The sequence below is a fragment of the Engystomops pustulosus genome, chromosome 7, assembly GCF_040894005.1.
Source record: "Engystomops pustulosus chromosome 7, aEngPut4.maternal, whole genome shotgun sequence".
Taxonomy (NCBI): Eukaryota; Metazoa; Chordata; class Amphibia; order Anura; family Leptodactylidae; genus Engystomops; species Engystomops pustulosus.
In genome coordinates, this window is record NC_092417.1 from 83,142,568 (window position 1) to 83,165,031 (window position 22,464).

General features: G+C 39.2%; 1 protein-coding gene across 2 annotated transcripts; it reads left to right on the forward strand.

Annotated features, from left to right (window-relative positions):
* Positions 1 to 2,018: 2,018 nt before the first annotated feature.
* Positions 2,019 to 14,520, forward strand: CA7 (carbonic anhydrase 7). 2 transcript variants are annotated; one of them, XM_072117116.1, is made up of 7 exons: positions 2,019 to 2,153; positions 6,867 to 7,064; positions 8,151 to 8,269; positions 8,442 to 8,537; positions 8,996 to 9,058; positions 10,483 to 10,638; positions 12,956 to 14,517. In XM_072117116.1, the coding sequence occupies exons 1-7, from the start codon at positions 2,114 to 2,116 to the stop codon at positions 13,082 to 13,084; spliced, it is 801 nt and encodes a 266-aa protein (XP_071973217.1). In that variant the 5' UTR covers positions 2,019 to 2,113; the 3' UTR covers positions 13,085 to 14,517. The 2 variants fall into 2 exon arrangements, with proteins under 2 accessions (XP_071973217.1, XP_071973218.1); XM_072117117.1 differs by lacking the exon at positions 2,019 to 2,153 and adding an exon at positions 2,243 to 2,306 and having other exon boundaries at positions 12,956 to 14,520.
* Positions 14,521 to 22,464: the final 7,944 nt, after the last annotated feature.

Here is a 22,464-nt window from a genome sequence, read left to right on the forward strand (position 1 = left end):
TAAACATAGGATGAGTTATGTCTGGCAGCAGCTTCCTTCCCCTTCTCATTGGGGGCACATGGAAGCTTGGCTGAGTATGGGTGTCTTATGAGTTGTCTGACACTGCTCTCTTGGATGTAGCCATTATTGACCCTGAGATTACAATACGACTAAGCTGATAATTAACTTCCCAGTGACAGGTTGTGAAGTATCTTCCTCATTCTCAGTAGCGGCTCTGCAGTTGTGTATCTGTAATAGGCAACTTGCCATTGAAGCCTCCATAACAGACCATAGCCATGGTGGCACAGACTGGTAGCGCTGTTCAATGGATCTGCATGGCTTGTGCATTATAAATCTTTACTTTAAACTTTTCTCTTCCAAAACACAAGCCCCGTCCCTAACTTTAATGTATTGTTTATAGTACTGATATCTTTATATAAGGAAAAGACACATTATGAGCCCTCTGAAGACTCATGAGCTGCTATAGTCCTGCGTCTATTATATGTGAGGGCTCCTTAATATGCGTCTATAGTTTGGTTTTTAGTTTTCTTTTGATGCAAATTTTTCCTTATTTTGGGTAGATTTTTAGGGATTTTGGAAACCTTTACCAGTTTTCCATAGATTTACAGTCTAACTGTCACTTCCTGCGCCAGTCTTGATTTTCCCTTCCTGGGGCTTCTAGAAGCAGGAGTTGATATAAGCTATTATTTACTCACCTTTCTGGAGTAAATTATAGTACATCTCTTTGCGGTACAAGAAACCAACTATATTTTTTAACATATGATGGGATGGTTGTTGTGTATTTTTAGCCATTTTGTCCTGCACCTCTTTTTAAAAAATGGCCATGGATTTGTGGCAGAAGGTGTGTTTGCCTGAGCACATCTGAGTTACTATTATGTGTAATTTATAGCTCAAATCTGAGTTTCAGGGGCAGGAGGTATCTTCTCTCTTAAGGGAAATCAATTCTGTCTCAGGAAGTTCCAATCTTCATAAATCTCACTATATTTATACTTGAACCAAATACTATTATGGTACATAATTAAGAAACATTATAACTGGATAGGAGTACCAGGTCAACATCCCTCAGCACATATTTATGGTTATTCTCTTTAAAATCAAAGGGTTTCAATGAGCTTTGCAAATAAACCTACTTGTTATATGATAAACATTTTATAAAAATGTGTACTATATCATTATATAGGAGTGCACATCTCCTAAATAGACAGTGGGGCGCATTCATCAATTGTGGAGCAGGGTCTCTGTTTTTAGCGTACGAATTGTGCAGTAATTTAAACTGGGATGTTGGATGTGGCGCAGGTGATTAATGAATTGGAGCATGACCAAAAGGGTTCTAAACAGTCTTCACATTAATAAGGGTGAAATAGAACTTGGTAGATCTGCTTTAGCTTGTCTATTTGTGTGCCAAAAATTGTGCTCAAAATTTTTGGGGGAACACAGAAGTGCTTAAAAACTGTTGGGATTACTTAACTGCACCCAGATTGATCGATCAAAAAGAAAAAAGATGTGGCTCTCGGAAAGGACCAATTCATACCAACACTTCATAAATGTGGCTCACAAGGGCAACCCCCCCCCCCAAAAAAAAAAAACCTGGCAGATGGCCAATAATGAATGTCTCCCAATGTTTTGTGATCTAAACTACACAGAAGGGACTGAAACATTGTAGCAAAATAGCAAAAACGATCTTCTGATGTGTTTAGGTCACATTCGAATCAATGGGCTTCAAGACTGTAACAAACCCACAGCTATGAAAAAAAAAAATAATTATACACTGTAAATAAAGTAAAAATTTTACTATTTATTATTAAAAAGCAGTTACCTTTAAAATGGTTTAGAAACAAAGTTCTAGAATGTGTCAGTCATTTGTATCCATCAAACATTAAATACATTGTGGGATGTTTGTTTTACTCACAATGTTTCATATTGTCTGCTACACCCAGATAGAAGAAGAGGTGGGTAAAGCTTGGGCAGTGCCTGTCTCACTCCTGTAGTCAGCTGAGCCCCCACCCCCATTACTGTCTCTTTAAGAGGCTGAGAACAGGTAATGTGAGTAACATAAAGGCAACAGGTATAGAGACCAGGGACAGTTCCTAGAGTCTGACTTCAGCCTGTGACCATGACCGGCCAACACTGCTGGGGATATGGAGAGGAAGACGGTAATTAATATCCTGATAATCTTTCTTCCCTTCCTTCTTTCCAGCATGACACATTCCTCAGTGCATTAACTGCAGATTCAGCTCCCATTCATTTCCATCTATGAGCAGATTCCTGGATCATTGTCTGCAGCTCTTCTAAGTCCTTGATGCCAGGTCTAGCTCATCATCTATTATTCTATATGTAGCCCTAGTCTCATATCCATCTTTATAGCCAATACCTTATATCCAGTTTTCTATCTATCTCATTTTTTCTCTCTATTTAGCGCATATCTATGTGTATATCCAATATATCATATCCATCCACCTGAAGTCTATGTAACTCATGTATACCACTGTATACTCATATATACCATGTATACCATATCCACATGTATACCCACTATCATATTTCCAATTATGCATCTTGTAGCTGTTTATTCTTTATTTCATATTGCTATTTATCCAATAACATATTTTTTGATCTCATATCAAACTATGTCTTCTTTACATTTATATGCACATTATCTAATATTTTGGATAGTCTATCTTTCATATTTAAACATTTCTATCAATGTTTCCCATGTCTCATATCCATGTATACATCCCATTTTGTCTAATTATTCTAACTATCTTTGCTTTTTCAAATTATGGGTATCAGCAGGGGTTACATATGAAATCACATACTACGCTGATGACAAATACAATATGTCCTGTCTGGGGTTGCTATGGTACTATGTGATGTGACTTCTATTATATATGGTACTATTGGCCCTGTTCTATACTCTTGGTATGAGCAGGTAGTTAATCTTGTTGCTGATGATTTTACCTATTCTCCCTCAGTATCTCTCTATCCAGCTCAGTACACATTGCACTGGGGATTAATCCTCTTTATTGTTCTGTTTCTCCGTGTTTCTGGAAATGTGGACACAATTTTAATGGACAGTAAAACACTTCATCCCTGAGTTTGTTACCTTACAAGCTTAGCACAAGAGTGCTGGAAGAAGATAATGAGATTATGGGAAGATCTATGGAAGCAATAGAAGTTTCACCAATACGATAGACACCTAAATGGGATGTAGAAAAATATCTGCTCAGCAGTTTTTGATGCAGTTTTTTAGCCACAGCCAGAAGGGGGTCCATGAGTATGAATCTCCATTTATATGTCCTGTTCCTGTGGCTCTTTATCATAAAAACCTGGCGCACATTTATTAAAGTGTTTGTGCCAGTTATCCATCGGACATCCAAACGACACAAAACTGGCGCAAATACATGTGCAAACAGTTAGCATGTTCTTTTCAGTGCAAAGTCAGACAGCAAACTGGAGCAAACACTGTAATAAATATGGGCCACTGAATTTGACACATGCCAATTAGTGATTTCACTGTATTGCGTTTTTAGAATTAAAAGTGTGAGCAGATGTTTATGCAGGGTTTTACTCAATGTTGATGTGTTTTTGGATCAGTGTTGTTTTAAAAAATAAAAAGCCCAATAAAATACTAAAACATGGCAAAAGGCTTGTAAAAAACCCCCATCAAAATAATTTACTTTTAATGTAATGTCTATGGTTAGCCTTTTAAATAGAACCTGTCATCAGATTTTATTTTAAAATACTAGCCCCTCAGGTAGGGTATAACATGTCCTTTCTAGAAATCCCTATGTTATGTGAAATCTTACTTGTTACCTATAAAAAGTTATGTGAAATTGAGCATAAAAGAGTCATATTTGCCTGAGTTGCAGAGGGGATTGTCACTTCAGATGACCATATATTTGCCTATATTGTACCTAGAAACATCAATGTGTCACATTAAAAGGTAAGAATCTCATCTTTCAGATCACATGAGGCACAGCTGGAAATGTGAGCTGTAGATAAAATCCAGTTTATCTAGCTGTCTGTATCTATGTTTGTATCTCACAGAACCACAAGAAGATGAAATTATTATCTTTGATAGGAAGCTGAAAGCATGTATGTACATACAATAAAACCAAGGAAAGGAACACTCCCCCTCTAGCCTCTAAACTTGACTCATATCAGCCAAAATATGACTCTGCTCATTTTCACATGATATTGCAGGATTTGTTTTTTATTGGTAAACGGGTAAGATTTCACATAAAATGGGAAATTTTAAAAAGGATATTTCTTAAAATATATGAGGGGCTGTTAGCTCAATCTAGTGGCAGTGTCCTTGTAACTTTAATAATCATTAACAGAGAACAATATATTGAAGATGAGATTGGCAGAGGTGGGATTGTCTTTCATAATTTAACATTTATAGTTTATTTAATGTCAAAACAGGTTCATTTATTCTTCTGATTCTATTTTCACAACAAACAAAACTTTACTTTATCATCCCATAAAATAAGGGTATTAAATGTGCAGCATATGGTGAAAGGTTAATGGAAACTCTTTAATTTTAGTCTTGCTTACTATAAAGCATATCCTAAACATATAGGCAGAATTCAGTAAATGAGGAATGTTACGGCAGCCATATTGATTATCGCTTTCTCAGAAACAGAAATAAGGACAAATCAAGGAAGGTCTTGTATTAAGAGATTTTATGGCCTTGCAAACGGAAAACTGGCAGTGTTTTTACCCCTCTTTTGCACCTGAATTTATGAAGTGTTGGCGCTATAATATTGGTGTTTTCTGGCACTCTCAACTTGTCCTATCTTTGGGCGCAAAATTTTACTCTAGTGCTGAGCTTACATAAAGCATTTCTTATCCCTCTTTAGCTCTGCTTTCTTACTTATCCCAAGTTCTGCAGATATGGAAAAGCTAGTTTGGGACTTATTGCTCTAAACCATCATAAACCCGTGTGCCAACAGTAGATATTGGGGTACATTTACTAAAGGCTTTGCAACGCACTTTAGTCAGACTGTGCCCGTTCTCCAATATTAAAATGACTGTACAGGTATTTAAGTAGTGTGTGCGCTGTGATTGTGTCACACGCTTCGCTGGATTCCATGCGACACAAATTAGGTGGCGTGCCGTTGGACAGTCAGACTGAGCACGGGATTTAACTTTCATATTGTGGTGCAAGCCCTGGCCCTAAGATGCACCACCAAAAAGATGGTGAACTCTGTCAGACCTGAGTGGGGAAGCGACACATTCATGATATCAGGCACACTATCCTATTGAAATGTGGCATGCTGCATTATCGTCGGACAATGCACTGTGAACTACGTTGACCAGGTAAGTAAGTGTGCCCCATTGACATTGTTGGATCCAATGTAGAAGTGCAGCTTACACTATAGTATATGCCCATCATATGCTGAATCATATTCTAGAATAACTTAGTCTCAGTACAAACTCACTTATTTGCCTACATGTTGCTTTAGTGTCCATCTGGTCAGAGACCTTTCCACTATTATTTGTTGTACAGGTTTATGTAAATATGATCATGCAATCATTTTAGGATTTGGCAAACTCTGTGTCACGCTGCGGAATATGTTAGCGCAATATAAATAAAGAATTATTATTTAAGACTGTCCTTGAATAGAATAGGATTGCAAAGACTAGATACAATGGAAGAATGTTTTCCCTTATTCAGGGTACTCATGCATTTATTATTAATTAATAATAATTATTATTTATTTATATAGCGCACACAGAGCTTTCCAAATCAGTCCCTGTCCCCAATGGGGCTCACAATCTAATCAACCTACCAGTATGTTTTGGAGTGTGGGAGGAAACTGTAGTACCCGGAGGAAACCCACGCAAACACGGAGAGAACATACAAACTCTTTGCAGATGTTAACCTGGGTGGGATTCGAACCCAGAACCCCAGCGCTGCAAGGCAGAAGTGCTACCCACTCAGCCACCGTGCCACCCTATGCATTGGCACTTAGTAAGGAAAGCAGATACAAGAACATCTCTTGTCTTGCCCTGAACCTGTTCTGTCGTTCATAACACATAAAGGGGCACTTGTTATGGCATTTCTGTTAAACTTAACAGAAAAAATGTCAGGGGCTGCAGTGCTATTTTTGTTATCATATAAAATGGTATGCCATAATTGAAGAGGCTTAAAAGGGTATTCCCACCTTGGCAAATTAATGTTATTGTTTGTATGATGGAAAATAATAACATTTTCCAATATACTTTCTGTATCAATTCCTTGCAGTTTTCTAGATCTCTACTTGCTGTCATTCTGTTGGAAGCTTCTATGATTACTGCAAGTGGACAGAAATCTGACCATGATCACACAGAGATTTATCAGAGATTTTTATGATATAATGAGCCGTGCACCTGTAATAATAATAATAATTCCTTTGTTTATGTAGCGCACACAAATTACACAGCGCTGCACAGAGCTTTGCCAAATCTGTCTCTGTCCCCAATGGGGCTCACAATCCAATCAACCAAACAGTATGTTTTGGGCTGTGGGAGGAAACCGGAGGACCCGGAGGAAACCCACGCGAACATGGAGAGAACATACAAACTCTTTGCAGATGTTGATGCTGGGACTTGAACCCCACTGGAAGTAACATAGAAGCTTTCTGTAGAATTACAGGAGGAGGAGATCCATAAAACTGTAAAGAATTGATATAGAAAGTATATTGGAAATTTGTATAACTTTTCATTATTCAAACAAAATAAATTACTTGTTGAAATGGGAATACCCCTTTAAACTTAGAACTCCTTAACCATTAAAGCTGACTATAAACAGCACTACACCAATTTGTGCCTGTCCAATCTTTGTTTATCCCACCTTCTCACATGTGTATTTTCTCCCATAGGTCCTTCAGAGTGGTACAGATACTTCCCTATTGCCCAGGGCAATCGTCAATCTCCTATTAATATAGTTGCTAGCCAGGCTGTCTTTAATCCCAGCTTGCAACCTCTGGTGCTGTCCTATGATCAGTGCACATCCATCGACATATCAAACAATGGGCACTCAGTTATGGTGGATTTTGATGACAATGATGATAAAACAGGTGAGATCTCTAGCTGTATGTGACATCATGGTGACTAAAGGCTGCTTCTATTGAAGAAATGTATTAAAAGGTTGTAGAATAAGAATAAATCCCATTCGTTGTGGATTTTATTAGTAGAGAAGATATTACAGGGCTAAGCTAACTTGGATTAATAGAAGCTCAAAAAGTACTTGTTATGTGGGATTGAGTTACCACTTAGATAGTTAAAGGCATTCCCCTTGCCATGACCTTAATTTTATATCATAAGCTCCTGGCACAGTGATTCTTGGACAGTTAGAGACCACATGACCCTCCATCTGCAGCCATGTTATGGACAGGAATGTCTGGCTGGTGATTCACTTTGCATGTTGAGAAATGGATGTATATTGGTAAATTACCAACTATCCTACCTCCACAATTACACACACATCACAAAAAACAAGAGGTAAAGTGGCCAACCCCTTTCCCAAACATGATGGTTAGCACATCACTACTCACACCTCCCTATGATATTCCACATGGCTAGAAAAGATTATATTTAATGCAGTGCTGGGCGTCCAAATATTTGTTGTATGGGTGGATTCAGAAAAAGTAAGGTGATTAAGAAGGTGGCCCAAGGAATGAATAACAGTGCTGACTGGATTACAATGCAGGTTGTGATGAAGGGTCCTGACGCCAAACTCCAAGAAAGACACCATATAGGTGAAATTGGTTATCACGGTATCACTAGAGTTGGTTCCTTTTTCTGTCTGTGAAAAAGGAAAGTAAAAACTTGAGTAAAAGGTATGGGTAAAAACGTTCAACATTATAAACAGAGTGCACCACTTTTTTTTGACACACTTCTGTCTGACTTTGCATGTTAAATGTGGCGCATGGTCTAACTGAGCACCGGAACGCCCCTTTCAATGACAAAATTTGTGCTGCATGAAGAATAGTGCAGCCACGACACAAGAGGGTTGTGTGTGACACATATGTGGCTCTGATACTTCTTAAATACCTGTGCAAGCAGTTTGCACTAGAAAGAACGTGAACAGAAATTTGTCTCCATGGTAAAGAAAATGTGGTGCAATAAATTTCCACTTTCACTTTGCCTTATGGCTCTTTTAGTTATCAATGGAGGACCACTTAATGATTCCTACCGTCTGAAGCAGTTTCACTTCCACTGGGGAACCCAGCACAACGAAGGATCAGAACACACTGTGGACGGAAAGTCTTACCCTTGTGAGGTATGCATGGCCCTTATAAATACACACTGCTAACGTGTCGACTAACATTTCAACGTTATTGAAATGGGCCCTGTAAATACTTGCTACATGATCAATCTAATGGGCTTCATTTACTATAAAGCAAATTTAACAACCTTACGTTTGTCTTAATGTTATACAATTGTGTCCGCAGCTTCACTTGGTTCACTGGAATGCAAAATCCTACCCCACCTTTGGTGAGGCAGCGGCGGCTTCGGATGGGCTGGTTGTCCTTGGTGTCTTCTTGGAAGTAAGTATCAAATGTTCCCTAGGAAAAGAACATTTACACTTGGTTTATAGGAGGCCACAGCAGTAAAAGGAAACCCTAATGTAGTTCACAATGTACTTCAAGGACACGGGTTACCATATAAAACGCTGATTATAGCACAGATAAAAATTAATACACAAGGACAGAGAGTTATACGAAACGTAAGAAAGAGAGAAAAGGGATGGAAATAAATCACCCAGAGGGCAGGAAGTAACCAAGGAACTGAGGCTCCGATACCCAACTACAACTGACTGGTCATAAAAGATCAGTGTATTCATGTCATGAAAGGAACAATAGACAGGTCTACATTTTTTTTACAGTAACTGCTGCCAAGCAGTTGGCGTACCACAAGCTTATATCAGTTCATTGGTATATTTTAGATTTTATGTCTACTTGTATGTTTGTACCTTACACATGCATTTATTCATTTGTATTCACAGATTGGGGAGAAGCACCCAGGACTCGATAGGTTAACAGATGCATTGTACATGGTCAGATTTAAAGTAAGTGATATCTTCCAGTAAAGTGACAGGAGTAAAAACAATAATCCTGCTACTTTCCAGCTTAATCTCACTTTCGTGGTCCTCACTGACAAAGGGATCATATTGTATCCCATTTGTAAATATACTAAACCCTGTTCATCCTATACTCTATTGTACGGTTGGGGTCGGCACTGCAGGTGTATGTAGGCAACACACCCAGTATTGTATATTTTCTATACCTTTATAGACTCATACCCTTTATGGTGTAAAATATATATAGATACAGCCTATATTACACATATCCTATTAGGTTTCCTATTACTCAGATTCCATGCTCTATACTTTACCCTATTAATAGCCCTCTAACCTGATACCTTTGTTTCAGGTACATTGTATAAATTCCCGGGAAACCTGTAGCGGTGCTCCTGCAATGAATTGCACATTTTTTGTGCTCCATAGAATTGTTTATTCAGTTCATTGTTCCACCAGTCCTCAGCCCCATCTATTGGCTTTAGTTAAATAATGATCTTTCACAATTCAGAGGTATTTTTAGATCTAGCAGGCTTTATAGTTCAGCCTACATAACTCCCTGAATAGGATTTGCTTTCTTTTCATCAAATGTTTTGACCTATCACATACACATAACCATATATTACCGGCCCATAGTGACCAATCCAGTGTTTGCTGATGGGTTTTTTATTGAGGGTTAGTGTGATGAATGTTCATGTAAAGCCCTATAATAAAATATAAATGATGTAACAGCTCACAGCTAAAGGCCAACATATACTGTAGAATTAAAATGCAATAATAGCAATAGTTGGGAGAACTTACGATATTAAACCCCTTTTAACAATTTCATCAGATTCAGCATTGGGGGATAAGAGGGGATAATAATACATGCATAATAGATGGTGTCTATATAGTCTTATTTCAGCAACTGATAAATTGTAACTGTTACATTTATGAGATATAATGGCGGTCACTATTAAGAAAGACAATGTCATGGCCCCACAGATCACCTACATACACAGTATAATGAATATCCACCCATTCATTACAGTGAGGAAAGTAAAAAGGCACATAATGAAAATATTTGTTATCGGGACTGGGCTTCCTGTAAAGAGGGCAGATTACATACATAATGTATTCATTATCTGATTAATCTTTGGTAAAATGTGAACAGAGCCGAACACTCTTCACAACAATAACAGTTCTCCTGTGCCACAGACATAGCAACTGCTAGCTGCCAGCCATATCTGCGGGAGCCGCCTAATTACTAGTTAGTCGAGATCTTGCAGCAATCGCAGATTAATTGGTACATAATGTAATTTTCTGGTATTATCGTGTGGAGGCGGATGTGTTTTAGGGGGGTGGGGGTTGTTCTCTGTCTTCTCATGTTTGTCTTTCAGTAAGATATTCATCGCTGACATTTAACTTTCTTTAAGGGAACCAAAGCGCAATTTAACAACTTCAATCCCAAATGCCTTCTGCCCGCAAACCTGGAATACTGGACATACCCTGGTTCTCTCACGACACCACCCCTCAATGAAAGCGTGACATGGATCATCCTAAAAGAGCCTATTAAGGTTTCAGAAAAACAGGTAAAAATTTGGCAATTGTAAATAAACGTATTAGTGGTTCTGTGCTTATGAAAATTCATATTAATTAAAGCACTTTTACTTGGTGATCAGCTGGCATACAAGCAGAGTTCTACATCTTTCAGCATTCCTATATTGGTCACACATCACATAGTGATGGGGGCTCCACTGGACGCAGATAGTGTTAGCTGCATGTGTGAAATAGAGAGCATCCTTCATCACTATTGTGTCTCTGAGGTCAGAGGTCGGCAGGTGCAATGTGATTATGTCATCCCATCTGCCAGCTTCAGAACCACACACAGCAGTGACAGAGAAGAGAGGACTGATGCAGGGTAACAAGGAGAGGTGAGTACATGTTTTTTATTTTACTACATAAGGTAGAGGCTACAGAAAGTGTAGCATAAGTTAGGGGACTACAAAAGGGGGCAGCATAAGTTTGGGTCTGCAGAATGAGGTGGTATTTTAAGTGGCAGTCCAAAAGAGTGGGTAATATACATGATTACAAGATACAAGATTCCAAACAGTGGTATTATAAATGGTGGGAAAAATTTAAGTTGGGTCTAAATAAAGGTCAGCTTTATACTATGTTGGAGATGGCAGAGAGAGAGATATTATATTTTGTGGGAACGCTAGGGGTGGGGTTATAGTCTAAAGTTTGCTATGGAGTCCAATCAGTCCCTTAATGCGAGATACTTGCTTGTAAATAGGAATCGACAATGAGAGGTTGACACTAGACCATATCATTATGATAGATAATTTGCCCCTCCATGCAGGTAATATTGGGGTACCCCTGGACCCCTACTTCCAGACTTGTATGATAGATCCCTTTAAACCCAGCAGTAGTCAGTGTAAGGATTAAACTTTGTACCTGATTGCTATTTGATTCATGTATTAAGCAGTGATAACATGTTTGCCTTGTGATTGTGAAGGTGTTAAGGTGAGAGGAGGAAACTATTACTAATGCCACTGTGTAAATGCTCTGAGGTTTGTTGGGACATTGCCATGTACATTAAGGGCTGGCCTTGTGTAAATTGAGTTTACACCTCTTATTACAGGAAATGGGGTGTGTGGAAATCAGCAGCTAGGGTGACATGCACCAGGCACAAAGTGACCACCCTCAGCAGCAAGGAGAAAGAAAAAAAGCTATGTCATTTATCTAGACATCATCATTATTTGTGATAGGGAAAGTAAGACACTCCTAGTGCAGGGAGTAGCCTCATTACTTTTCTGTAATTTGATGACTATGTTACTTTCACGTTACTAGGCAAAGCGCAGATAGCTAAGGTTAAAATCCATATGATCCATCCTTTACCTAAAGTGGTTGTCAGAAAACAGTGCAGTGATGTCACTGTGCTGGGTGTTACATGTCACAAGACAAATGTATGCAATGTCACTTGCCTATGAGGCAGAAGCTTGTCAGTGGATTGAACAGAAATCTGCAACACCCAACATATCATATATTATGATACTGGCCAGCAGAAAGAATACTGGCAGACTGGACAAGTAGAAGCCTCATGAAGTCAGGTAGCTGCATTTATTACGTTAAAGAGGTTGAGCATATTAAAAAACAATCCTGAACAACCCCTTTAAGATGTAGTCAACAGTGAGGTGTATTGAAGGCCAGGCTTAATTCCCCCCTCTGGTGTACCTGGTTACTTCTGTTCCAGCCTCTTATAATATTCAGCCTCTATTGCGCCTCAGGAATAAAATCTCCACCAGGTTAAACTTGGCAGAGAGGTAAGATGTAGTCTCCAATGGTTTTCTGGACATTCATATCTCCACCACCTCTGACCAACCTGTTACACCCAAAGTGGTGGAAAATCAGTGAATATATTGGTAATTGTGGTCCTACTGTTTTGTATTTGTACCAGAACAGATCCACTGCAATACAGTTATTTTCCAAGCACGTTAAACACTTGACATACCTATTCCATAAATAATCAAATTTAAAGGACATTATCCTTCAATGGTTGTAAACCAAGCACACTGACATACTGGCAAGATCTGCTCTTCTCTTAGATTCTTATCCCCTGGACTTAACAAAAAAAGGCTTCAGGATTCATAGATGTTAATGTCATTTCCATAATTTTTAAAGCCTTTGTTTCTTAAAATCAAGAGCATGGAAGCTTAAAAAAGAGCAGATCCTGTCAGAAGGGGCACACACCTGTATGTAAGTGTGCTTGGTTTACAATCCTTGATCCTGGTGGTTAATGTCCTTTAAGACCCAATTGTCTCATCAGGCCACATGTAGTGGAAAATGTATATTGGAAGGCACTAAAGTAAGCAATGTTAATTTAGTAAAATGACTTCCTGTGTCTAGATGGAGCGATTCAGAAAAACCCTTCTTTTTAATGGAGAAGAGGAGGAAGAGCGGATGCATATGGTTAATAATTTCCGACCTCCACAGCCTCTTAATGGAAGAAAAGTACAAGCATCTTTTAAATGTTGATGTCAATAAGCACCGAGGACTATCTCACCAGCAGAGACCAAATTCACTGTCTGACCGACTCCTGGGGGCCAAGTTTTGCCTTCCTTTTTTAAAGTAATCAACTTTCTGCAACATTATAGATTTCTATTATTGCACTTTTGATCAAATTTTAATATTTTTAATTAATCAAATGTTATTAAATGTTATAGTTCTATTTTCTATAGATTATACACAGGCTCTTACCATTTTATGTTGTTATTATTATGTTCATCCTAAATCACAGCCCGTATTATGCTCCAGGGCTACAGTCACAATTATGCAGCCTCCTCAGGATTCTTTGCTGTTTTCAATTTATTTTCTATTGATCTGCTACAATGTAGGAATGGTAGGGTCTTATTACTATCTCATTGCATTACCAGAGCTATATTGTGCCAGCAAAACTTTGAACAGCAGTCCATTGTTTAAAACCAATAATGTAGGATACTGTAGTTTCTTGAGTCTCACAAACTAGTTCTCAGTTACATTAGGAATTCTTAGGTTATGTATTATTAGTCTTTTTAGTAAATAAAATAAAGAATGTCTTTTTCTTTAAGTATCAGGGGTTCAGGATTCTGACAACAATAAAGACATTTATATTGTAACTTGTTTGCATGTCAGGATGCTTTGTGAATATTTAAAATTGTGGTGACATTAAGACCCAGAAAATAAATTATGTTTTTACTAAATAAATGGAGTTGTTATTTATCATATTCATTTTAAATATTTCTGTCATGGTTTACTCTTAAAGGAAATCTACCATATGGGTATGCAGTATTTTACACCACGAACTGATGCAAGTCCCCTGAAACAGGATCTGTTCTTCCTTTATCTTCTAATGAGTCACCAAAAATATATCAACCACAAGGAATTGATAATACAGATAGTAAGGGGCTAAATAGAGGCCCACTCAACTAATATTTAACCAAAAAAAACCTCAATAGCACTGAATAAGTAAAGTAACCAATACTTCATATGGTACACATAATTAATCTTTATTAATCACTTCAGTCATATGAAGCAGGGTGCGAAACGTACATTGGTCTCTGGTTGGTATTATGGTTGTGTCATAGCTCGCTTCAAATAATTTGGGGTGATTTAGAGTATTAGACTAGACTTTGTGTATTTAACCCCTTCCTGACGCCGTTTTTTCAGCATTTTCACTGCATTTGGAATTTTTTTCCTGCTTCCCAGTACACGGCATGGAATATTAAATACCGTCACTACGAAGTGCAATTTGTTACGCAGAAAATAAGCCATCACAGAGCTCTTTATGTGGAAAAATAAAAAAGTTATAGATTTATGAAGGTGGTGAGTGAAAAATGGAAGTGAAAAAACTAAAAAAGGCCAAGTCATTAAGGGGTTAACCTTCTGTGTTCCCCTAAAATGTGGAATTGCTGCTGTGATATTTATGATGTGTTACCAGGACCTTGTTAAAGATTTGGTATATGATAACTCCCAGTCCAGATATTATCACACTGTCTGTTGGTTTTTTTATGTGTACCTCTTTTAATGGGGTGTATTTAAATACTTTTTTTCTGGTCAATGTATATGACTGATGTGATTAATAAAGATTAATTATGTGTACCATATGACGTATTGGTTACTTTACTTATTCAGTGCTATTGAGTTTTTTTGGTTAAATATTTATCTTCTAATGGCTTTGTTTCGGAGAAAATCATCTTTAAAGGAAACCTACCACTTGAAGTGGCAGGTTTCAGAAGAAAACACCGAGCACCAGCTCAGGCTGAGCTGGTGCCGGAGCTTATTTTTGTTAGTGTTTTAAACTGCGGTATCGCGGTTTAAAACACTTTTTAAACTTCATAGCCGGCGCAGGGAGGTACGCGCTCGGCGCTTACCATGCGCGCGGCTCTCCTTCACTTCCTATGTAGTCGCGTGCATGGTAAGCGCCGAGCGCGTACCTCCCTGCGCCGGCTATAAAGTTTAAAAAGTGTTTTAAACCGCGATACCGCAGTTTAAAACACTAACAAAAATAAGCTCCGGCACCAGCTCAGCCTGAGCTGGTGCTCGGTGTTTTCTTCTGAAACCTGCCACTTCAAGTGGTAGGTTTCCTTTAAAAATTATGCAATTTAGTCTCAGGGGCTCCTTTCTACATCACATAACCTCTCCAGACTCCGCCGTCTGCTAATTATGCATGGCTCTGTATCGCTCTACTGCCCACGACCAGGCCTCCCGTCCCCCAAGTCCAGAGAGTCAGTGATTTCAGATGGGGGTTCTGTGACGTAGACAGGACCCTCAGGCTAATTTGCATAACTTTAAAAGAATTTTTTTTTCAAAGATAAAGGAAGAACGTGTCCTGTTTCAGGAGTCATAGACCAGAGAGTAAGTGTGCTTAGTGTACAATACTGTGTCCATATGGTTGATTTCCTTTAAGTTCCTATTGTTATAATACATCCTTAACCCCTTCCCGCCGCAGCCCTTTTTCGCTTTTGCGTTTTTATTTTTCACTCCCCACATTCAAAAATCTGAAACTTTTTTATTTTTCCATGTACAGAGCTATGTGATGGCTTATTTTCTGCATAACAAATTACCATTCAAAATGGTGGTATTTAATATTCCATGCCATGTACTGGGAAGCAGGAAAAAAATTCCAAATGCAGTGAAATTGGTAAAAAAACGCATTTGTGCCGTATTCTTGTGGGCTTGGATTTTACGGATTTCACTGTGCGCCCCAAATGACATGTCTACTTTATTCTTTGGGTTGGTACGATTGCGGGGATACCAAATTTGTATAGGTTTTATAATGTTTTCATACATTTAAAAAAATTAAAACCTCCTGTACAAAATTTTTTGGGGGTATTTTGCCATCTTCTGGTGCTAATAACTTTTTCATACTTTGGTGTATGGAACTGTGGGTGGTGCCGTTTTTTGCGGATTTTTATGACGTTTACAAAGTTAGCATTTTTAGGACTGTATGACCTTTTGATCACTTTTTATAGAATTTTTAATTTTTTTTTAAATGGCAAAAAAGTGCCATTTTCCGTTACGGGGTTAAACGCAGTGAAAAACCGTTATAATATTTTGATATATTGGGAATTTTTGGACGTGGCGCTACCTAATGTGTTTATGATTTTTACTGTTTATTTATATTTATATCAGTTCTAGGGAAAGGGGGGTGATTTTAATTTTTAGGTTTTTTTATTATATTTTTTTTTTACTTTTTTTTTATTTTTATTTTTACTATTTTTCAGATTCCCTAGGGTACTTTAACCCTAGGGTGTCTGTACGATCCCATCATATACCGCCATACTACAGTATGGCAGTATATGATGGGATCGTACAGACACCCTAGGGGGGATTTTACTACTCAAACATTACAATGTATGCACATTGTAATGCATGGGTTAACCCGAAGTAGAGACCCGAAGCTACCATGGCAACGGATCGCAGCTCCTCGATGACGTCACGGGGAGCATCGATCCTCAGTAAGATGGAGGCGCCCGCGCGCCACCGTCTTTTTGAAGCCGCCGGCACCTTTGCCGGCGGCAATCAGCAGTAAAACACCCGCGAACGGTGCGAGCCCTCTCCATGTACCGGGACCCGACATTTGACGTACTATTACGTCACATGTCGGGAAGGGGTTAAAGGGCTTGTCCAAGATCTCAGAACTGTCTGTGAATAGCTATCTTACTAATGTTTTGAATGAGAGAGGCCACTGCTAGACATGTTAACTTTCCAAGAGCAAAAAAACAAAATAGCAGTTAAAATAATGAGCTGCCCAATCCTTATCTTCATCAACATCTAACATAAGAAAAGGGAAAACTCCATACACACATAGCAATCCATTTTACATCTAATTTATAGGGCTAACTATATTGTATCCGATAATAGTTCCTCAGTTACAGCACCAATTCTACTTCAAGGATACACATTCTAATCTACTGGTGGAAACACTGGGGGAGATTTGCCGGCAATCATGAGCCAGTATATAATAATGTCGCAGCCCTTTCTTCGCAGCCTGATAAATCAAGAGGCTTCATTTTAGAAGCTGTCAAACGTGTTGTCCCAAATCCCTTCACAGATTACCTAAGCTTCTACAGTACACCTGACAAAATGTCTGCAAACTGTCTGTATCTCTTCTTCTTCAGTGTAACTGCCCAAAGAATGGGGGTTCTCAACATTCTTCATACTACTACTGTACTCTACTACTGTATCTCTCGTGTCCATAACATGTCCTCCATGCAGCACAAACCTCTTGCTTTGGTTATCTTGGCTCACCAAGCTTGGAATGGCAAGTTCTCACCTCTCATGTTCAGAGTCTCCTTTTGCTGTTTACGACTACAAGTAGCATCTCTGCTTGGTTACTCTTTCTGGTAGCACTCTTGACAATGCCCGGCACCATAGAACTCAAAGGAGAATGTTGCAATTTCTTGCTTCTCCTTCCTTTGCAGCATGTTTATGAATTTCTGTAACCTGTTTCATACAAATATAAGGGGTGGAGATATTTATCATACCCTGGCACATTGTGAGACAGTGTATGATGATAGCTCCACCCCTTGCATCTGACGGATATATATCAAGAGGCTCCGACCTTCTGATATATCCGGTGGGGATCAGCACCGCTGGAAGTTCTATGCCAGGCACAGAATTGCGCTATAGTCTACACCAGTTTCTAGAATGCCCACTCTGCAGTCCTGCAGGAACGCCCCGCACTGGTCCTCTCCACCACCTGGCACTGATCCCTTCACCCTCCTCAATGCCCACTTTGCTTGGAGGTGCAGTCAAATGCCATGTGCCTGAAATTGCGACGCCAGTTGTACGCCAGTTTTCTGAAATACAAGCTCTGATAAATGTGAACAATGTGTCGAATCACACATCCCCAAACACATTTTGCAGCTTGTTCGCTTTTGCATGCTTCATTTGTAAAGCAATCTGCACCATCACTCTGGCGTAGATTGTACATAAATGTGCAAACTGCTAGCACATGTATTTATGAAATGTGTTTCTGCCAGTATTGTGTCACGGCTGCATTGTGAATGCAGAAACACAAAACTGTGCACCTAAGGAGTGTTTCGGAGCGCATTCGCAGCGGCCGCCACATTTATGTTTGAAGTCCAACATAATTGTGGCGCATGCCAGTTAAATTGAATGCACCAGCAAAAAACTGGTGTGCGCAGTTTAAGCATTTTGGGCATTTTGCCTCACTAATAATAAATGTGGCCCAATATGTTACATTTACTTTTTAAAACTGGCCATCTAAATTTACTCTCTAGACAGAATTAGAAAACTTGGGCCACTATGTCCCATGCACAGTTTTTTCAGTCCAATGATAACCCTACTCCACTTTTATTCAGGTACATTGAGCACTCCTCTCTTAGAGATAGGGGTCAGGGGTTGTTTTTTGCATTGGTGGTAGCTACACGTAGATTGATTGTATCTATCTCTGGCATTCTACAGTAGTCAGACTGGACAGCCGTGGGCTGATAGAGGAGATTACTGTTCATTCCTTACCTAGTTAAATATCTGTACATATTGCAGCTATAATACTTCATGAGATCATATATTACATTCATTATGACAAGTAAACTGACATTTAATGCAGCTTTTAAATGTTGTTACTGAAGAGTAAATACGGAACAAAGTGCCTTTATGGGTTAGACGGTGTTAATGATTAAATCTTCACACAGTTTCCCATAATAGAAGAGAGCCACTGCCCTATAACAAGTCCTTAGTGTGGCGAGAGCACAGAAAAATCTAAATGGACAGCAAAGCCTCATACTCTGCCCTTAATGTCCCTGAGATGTCTTATTTCATTATAGGCCAGGCATAATATGTACAGCACACAGAGATTGGCCCGGATTTACTAATTGATAACTTATTCTCCGTATAGGCCAAAAATACAATAATTGATCGTGGTTGGCCAACACTTGCCCCCCCCTACCAAGATCCCTGTAAATGGGTGTATGGAGCATGAAGCAGTTGGCTCTATGACACTGTTGGCTTTATGTCGGTGTTTAGGCCAATGCTGTCACTCGGGTCATGGCAATAAGCTGACGGATCTGAATCAGGATGAGCGTTACCCCCCTTCCCCCCCACTGCTAAAGTATAGATGGCCTATCCGGAGGAGATTATTTTAGATTGAAATGTATTTGATAGGGTATGTATCTCCATGTAATGATCTGCCACAATATCACACACAATAAAATTAGATACAGTGGTTCAACAGTCGTTATTGCATATAGTAGGCTTAGATATATAACTGAACACCATTCTTGTGTTTTATTTCACATATGATTTCATTCCTTCTACTGAGAAGTTAAGTAATTCCTGCTAAATATCCTTTTCTCCTAATGAGTAACAGGATCTGTATTGTTAGATTTCATTCCGAGTCTTCATGATCCCGGGAGTGTGGGCTGTGAAAACAGAACTGTGTATTCAATCCATCATGTGTCCTCACACTTCATGTGCCGTTGGTTTAGCAGTTAAGGGTTACGAGGATGGAAGTGGTGACAGAGGAGAGGCTCAGATCTCAGGATCAGATCAGGACTTTGTTCCTTGGGGGTTTCATTTCTACTTTTTTATGTACCTCTAGGGAAGCCTCATGTTCCTCCAAGGTGGTTTACAGAGTAAAGGTTTGCAATATTGTCATGCCATTACTGCCCTAGACTACTGGGGATGTTGGCTTTAAACCCTTCATTGTACAGAGCATAAAGCCCTGTGCGCCATATTTATTATATATGCACCAAAACAGTAGCTTCTTTTTTTTATTGCTCAATTTCCCGCACTTCTAATTTCCTGAGTCTTTTTGGTACATAATCAGAGCAATAAAAAGCAAATCTTCCAACTTCTAAATCCCTTCATGAATGTGGTCTCCCATTTCTGATGCTCATTTGTTCTTCTTACAGTTCACCAAATACATTAAGGCCGTGCACCACAAAATAACTTCACAGTACAAAGAACCGTTAAACCCCAGTGTGTAGAGCCAAGGTTAGTTTGGACCAGGATTCATTAAGGATGTGCTAGTAAAACCTCCTTTTGAAAGTCATTTAGATGTTACCAAGTATAAATCGTAAAGAAATACACTTTTTGTTCCAAGGTGAAGTCAACCCTTTAACATCCCATGACGTAATAGCACGTATGAGGCTGAGCCCTTTCCATAGCTGGTAAGTCTTTGCTGCTTATTGCTAGCACCGATCCCGGGTGTTATCCCATCAATCGCCGCTGATCGCTTTGCCGGCGTGTACAAAAAGATGGCGGCAGCAAGGAGGAGAATCCCCATATACTGCCATACTGTGGTATGCCAGTATATGGTAGGATCTATAAGACAACCTAGGTTTACAGTACCCTAGGGCAGTGATGGCGAACCTTTTAGAGACAGAGTGCCAAAACTATAACCAAAATCCATTTATTTTTAACATGAAGTGCCAACATTGCATTTGAAGCAGTAACTTATTGCTATCTGTTTTTCAACATCTTTCAATCATATCGGCCCCCAATACCATTGAAAGAAGGAGGACACATTCAGACTATCATTGTAGCTCTTTTGCAGGGTCTCTCTCTACAGTAAGAATGTGGAGTCCAGCAGGATGACCTACAAAGATAATGCAGTTCTGTCAGCACCTTCTCACTTTTCCCGCAGTTCCAAACAGCCAATGAAGTGTCTGAGAGCAGAATCTCTTACGTTGCCTGGGACTGCAGGAAGATTCGGTGGATTTGGTCCTGTTTGGTGAAGTCTGTCCTCGGGTCAAAGGCCTGAGTGCCCACAGAAAGGCCTCCGAGTGCCACCTCTGGCACCCGTGCCATAGGTTCACCACCACTGCCCTAGGGGATCTGAAAAATAGTAAAAATAAAAATGAAAAAAGTTAAAAAAAATTATATTACAAAAACCTAAAAATTCAAATCACCCCCCGTTACCTAGAAGTTATATAAATATAAACAAAAAGTAAAAATCATAAACACTTTAGGTATTGCTGTGTCCGCAAATATAACAACATTTTTTCACTGCGTTTAACCCCGTAACAGAAAATAGCACCCAAATTCAAAAATGGCACTTTTTTGCCATTTTGAAAAATATAAAAAATTCAATAAAAAGTGATCAAAAGGTTGTACAGTCGCAAAAAATAACACCACTCACAGCCCCATATACAAAAGTATGAAAAATTATTAGCACCTGAAGATGGCAAAATAAAAAAAAACTTTTTTGTACAGGAGGTTTTCATTTTTGTAAATGTATGAAAACATTATAAAACCTATACAAATTTGTTATCCCCGTGATAAGAATAAAGTAGACATGTAAAATCCAAGCCAACAAGAAAAAGGGGCAAATACGTTTTTTTTCACCAATTTCACTGCTTCCCAGCACACGGCATGGTGGGGAGTGAAAAATGGAAATAAAAAAAACAAAAAAGGGCCAGGTCGTTAAGGGGTTAAAGGAGTTGTTCAATTAGGTAAACATTTGTTTTTAGAAAACAACATAATTAAATAAGTATTACACCCCTCACCATCACCACTTCCCTGATGTTGCTGTTCAGCTGCTTCAAAGGTTCCCCTGTGATTTCTTGTCTATGCCAAGATTTAGCAATAATGGGGCACACTTACTTACCCATCCCGTTGCGTCCGCTGATCCGGTATGTCCGACGAGGATTCGGCATTCACTAAGATCGTGTGTCCAATTTCCTGCATGTGTCACTTCCCCTCTGAGGTCCGCCTGAGTTCACCATCTTCTTCCCAGTGCATGTAAGTGTGTGTCTTGCGACACAATTTTGAAAGTTAAATTCTGCGGTTTGACCGAATCAGTCGGGTTGTCCGACGGCCACGCCCCTGATTTGTGCCGCCCCTGATTTGGCTCCGATGCGCCAAAATCCGATCGCGTGCGCCAAAAACCCCTGTGCAATTCAAGGCAAATCGGAAAAATTTCGGAAACCCGACGGAAATGCCTCCGACGTACCCTTCGTAAATGTGCCCTAATGTGTCCATTCTCTGTTTTTCCATACAAAATACTCCATATAAAATCCACATACTCTTGGAAGGTGTACACATTTGTTTCCATCAGGAAATGATTTAGTGAAGGATAACAGCCAGTGGTCTTAAGAACCCACAGAGGCACTAGGAAAACATAAAAAGGTTAAAGGTGCAAGAATGTGGGCATAGTCTAGATATGCTTTAAAACTATGCTATATACATATGACCTGTTCATATTGATGAAAAATACCATGTACTACAAATGTACAATATATACAAACAGCATAATATAGGTCACACAATACTTAAAAAACAATGGGCAGTGTGAACTCATATAGGGAGGGGGTAGCGTGGTCTGGAGTTCCACAGCTTCTGCAGCGGAGCATAAGAGCCAGGACAGGAGCACAATACTCTTGTTTTACATCTGACTCATGTGCAGGGGG

What these genes read in the sequence shown, in the direction of transcription:
- CA7 (XM_072117116.1), top strand. Translation starts at nt 2,114, where the DNA reads ATGACCGGCCAACACTGCTGGGGATATGGAGAGGAAGACG. An exon ending in GAAAGTCTTACCCTTGTGAG is followed by an intron (nt 8,270 to 8,441) that starts GTATGCATGGCC and finishes TTGTGTCCGCAG; the next exon opens with CTTCACTTGGTTCACTGGAA. An exon ending in TGTACATGGTCAGATTTAAA is followed by an intron (nt 9,059 to 10,482) that starts GTAAGTGATATC and finishes ACTTTCTTTAAG; the next exon opens with GGAACCAAAGCGCAATTTAA.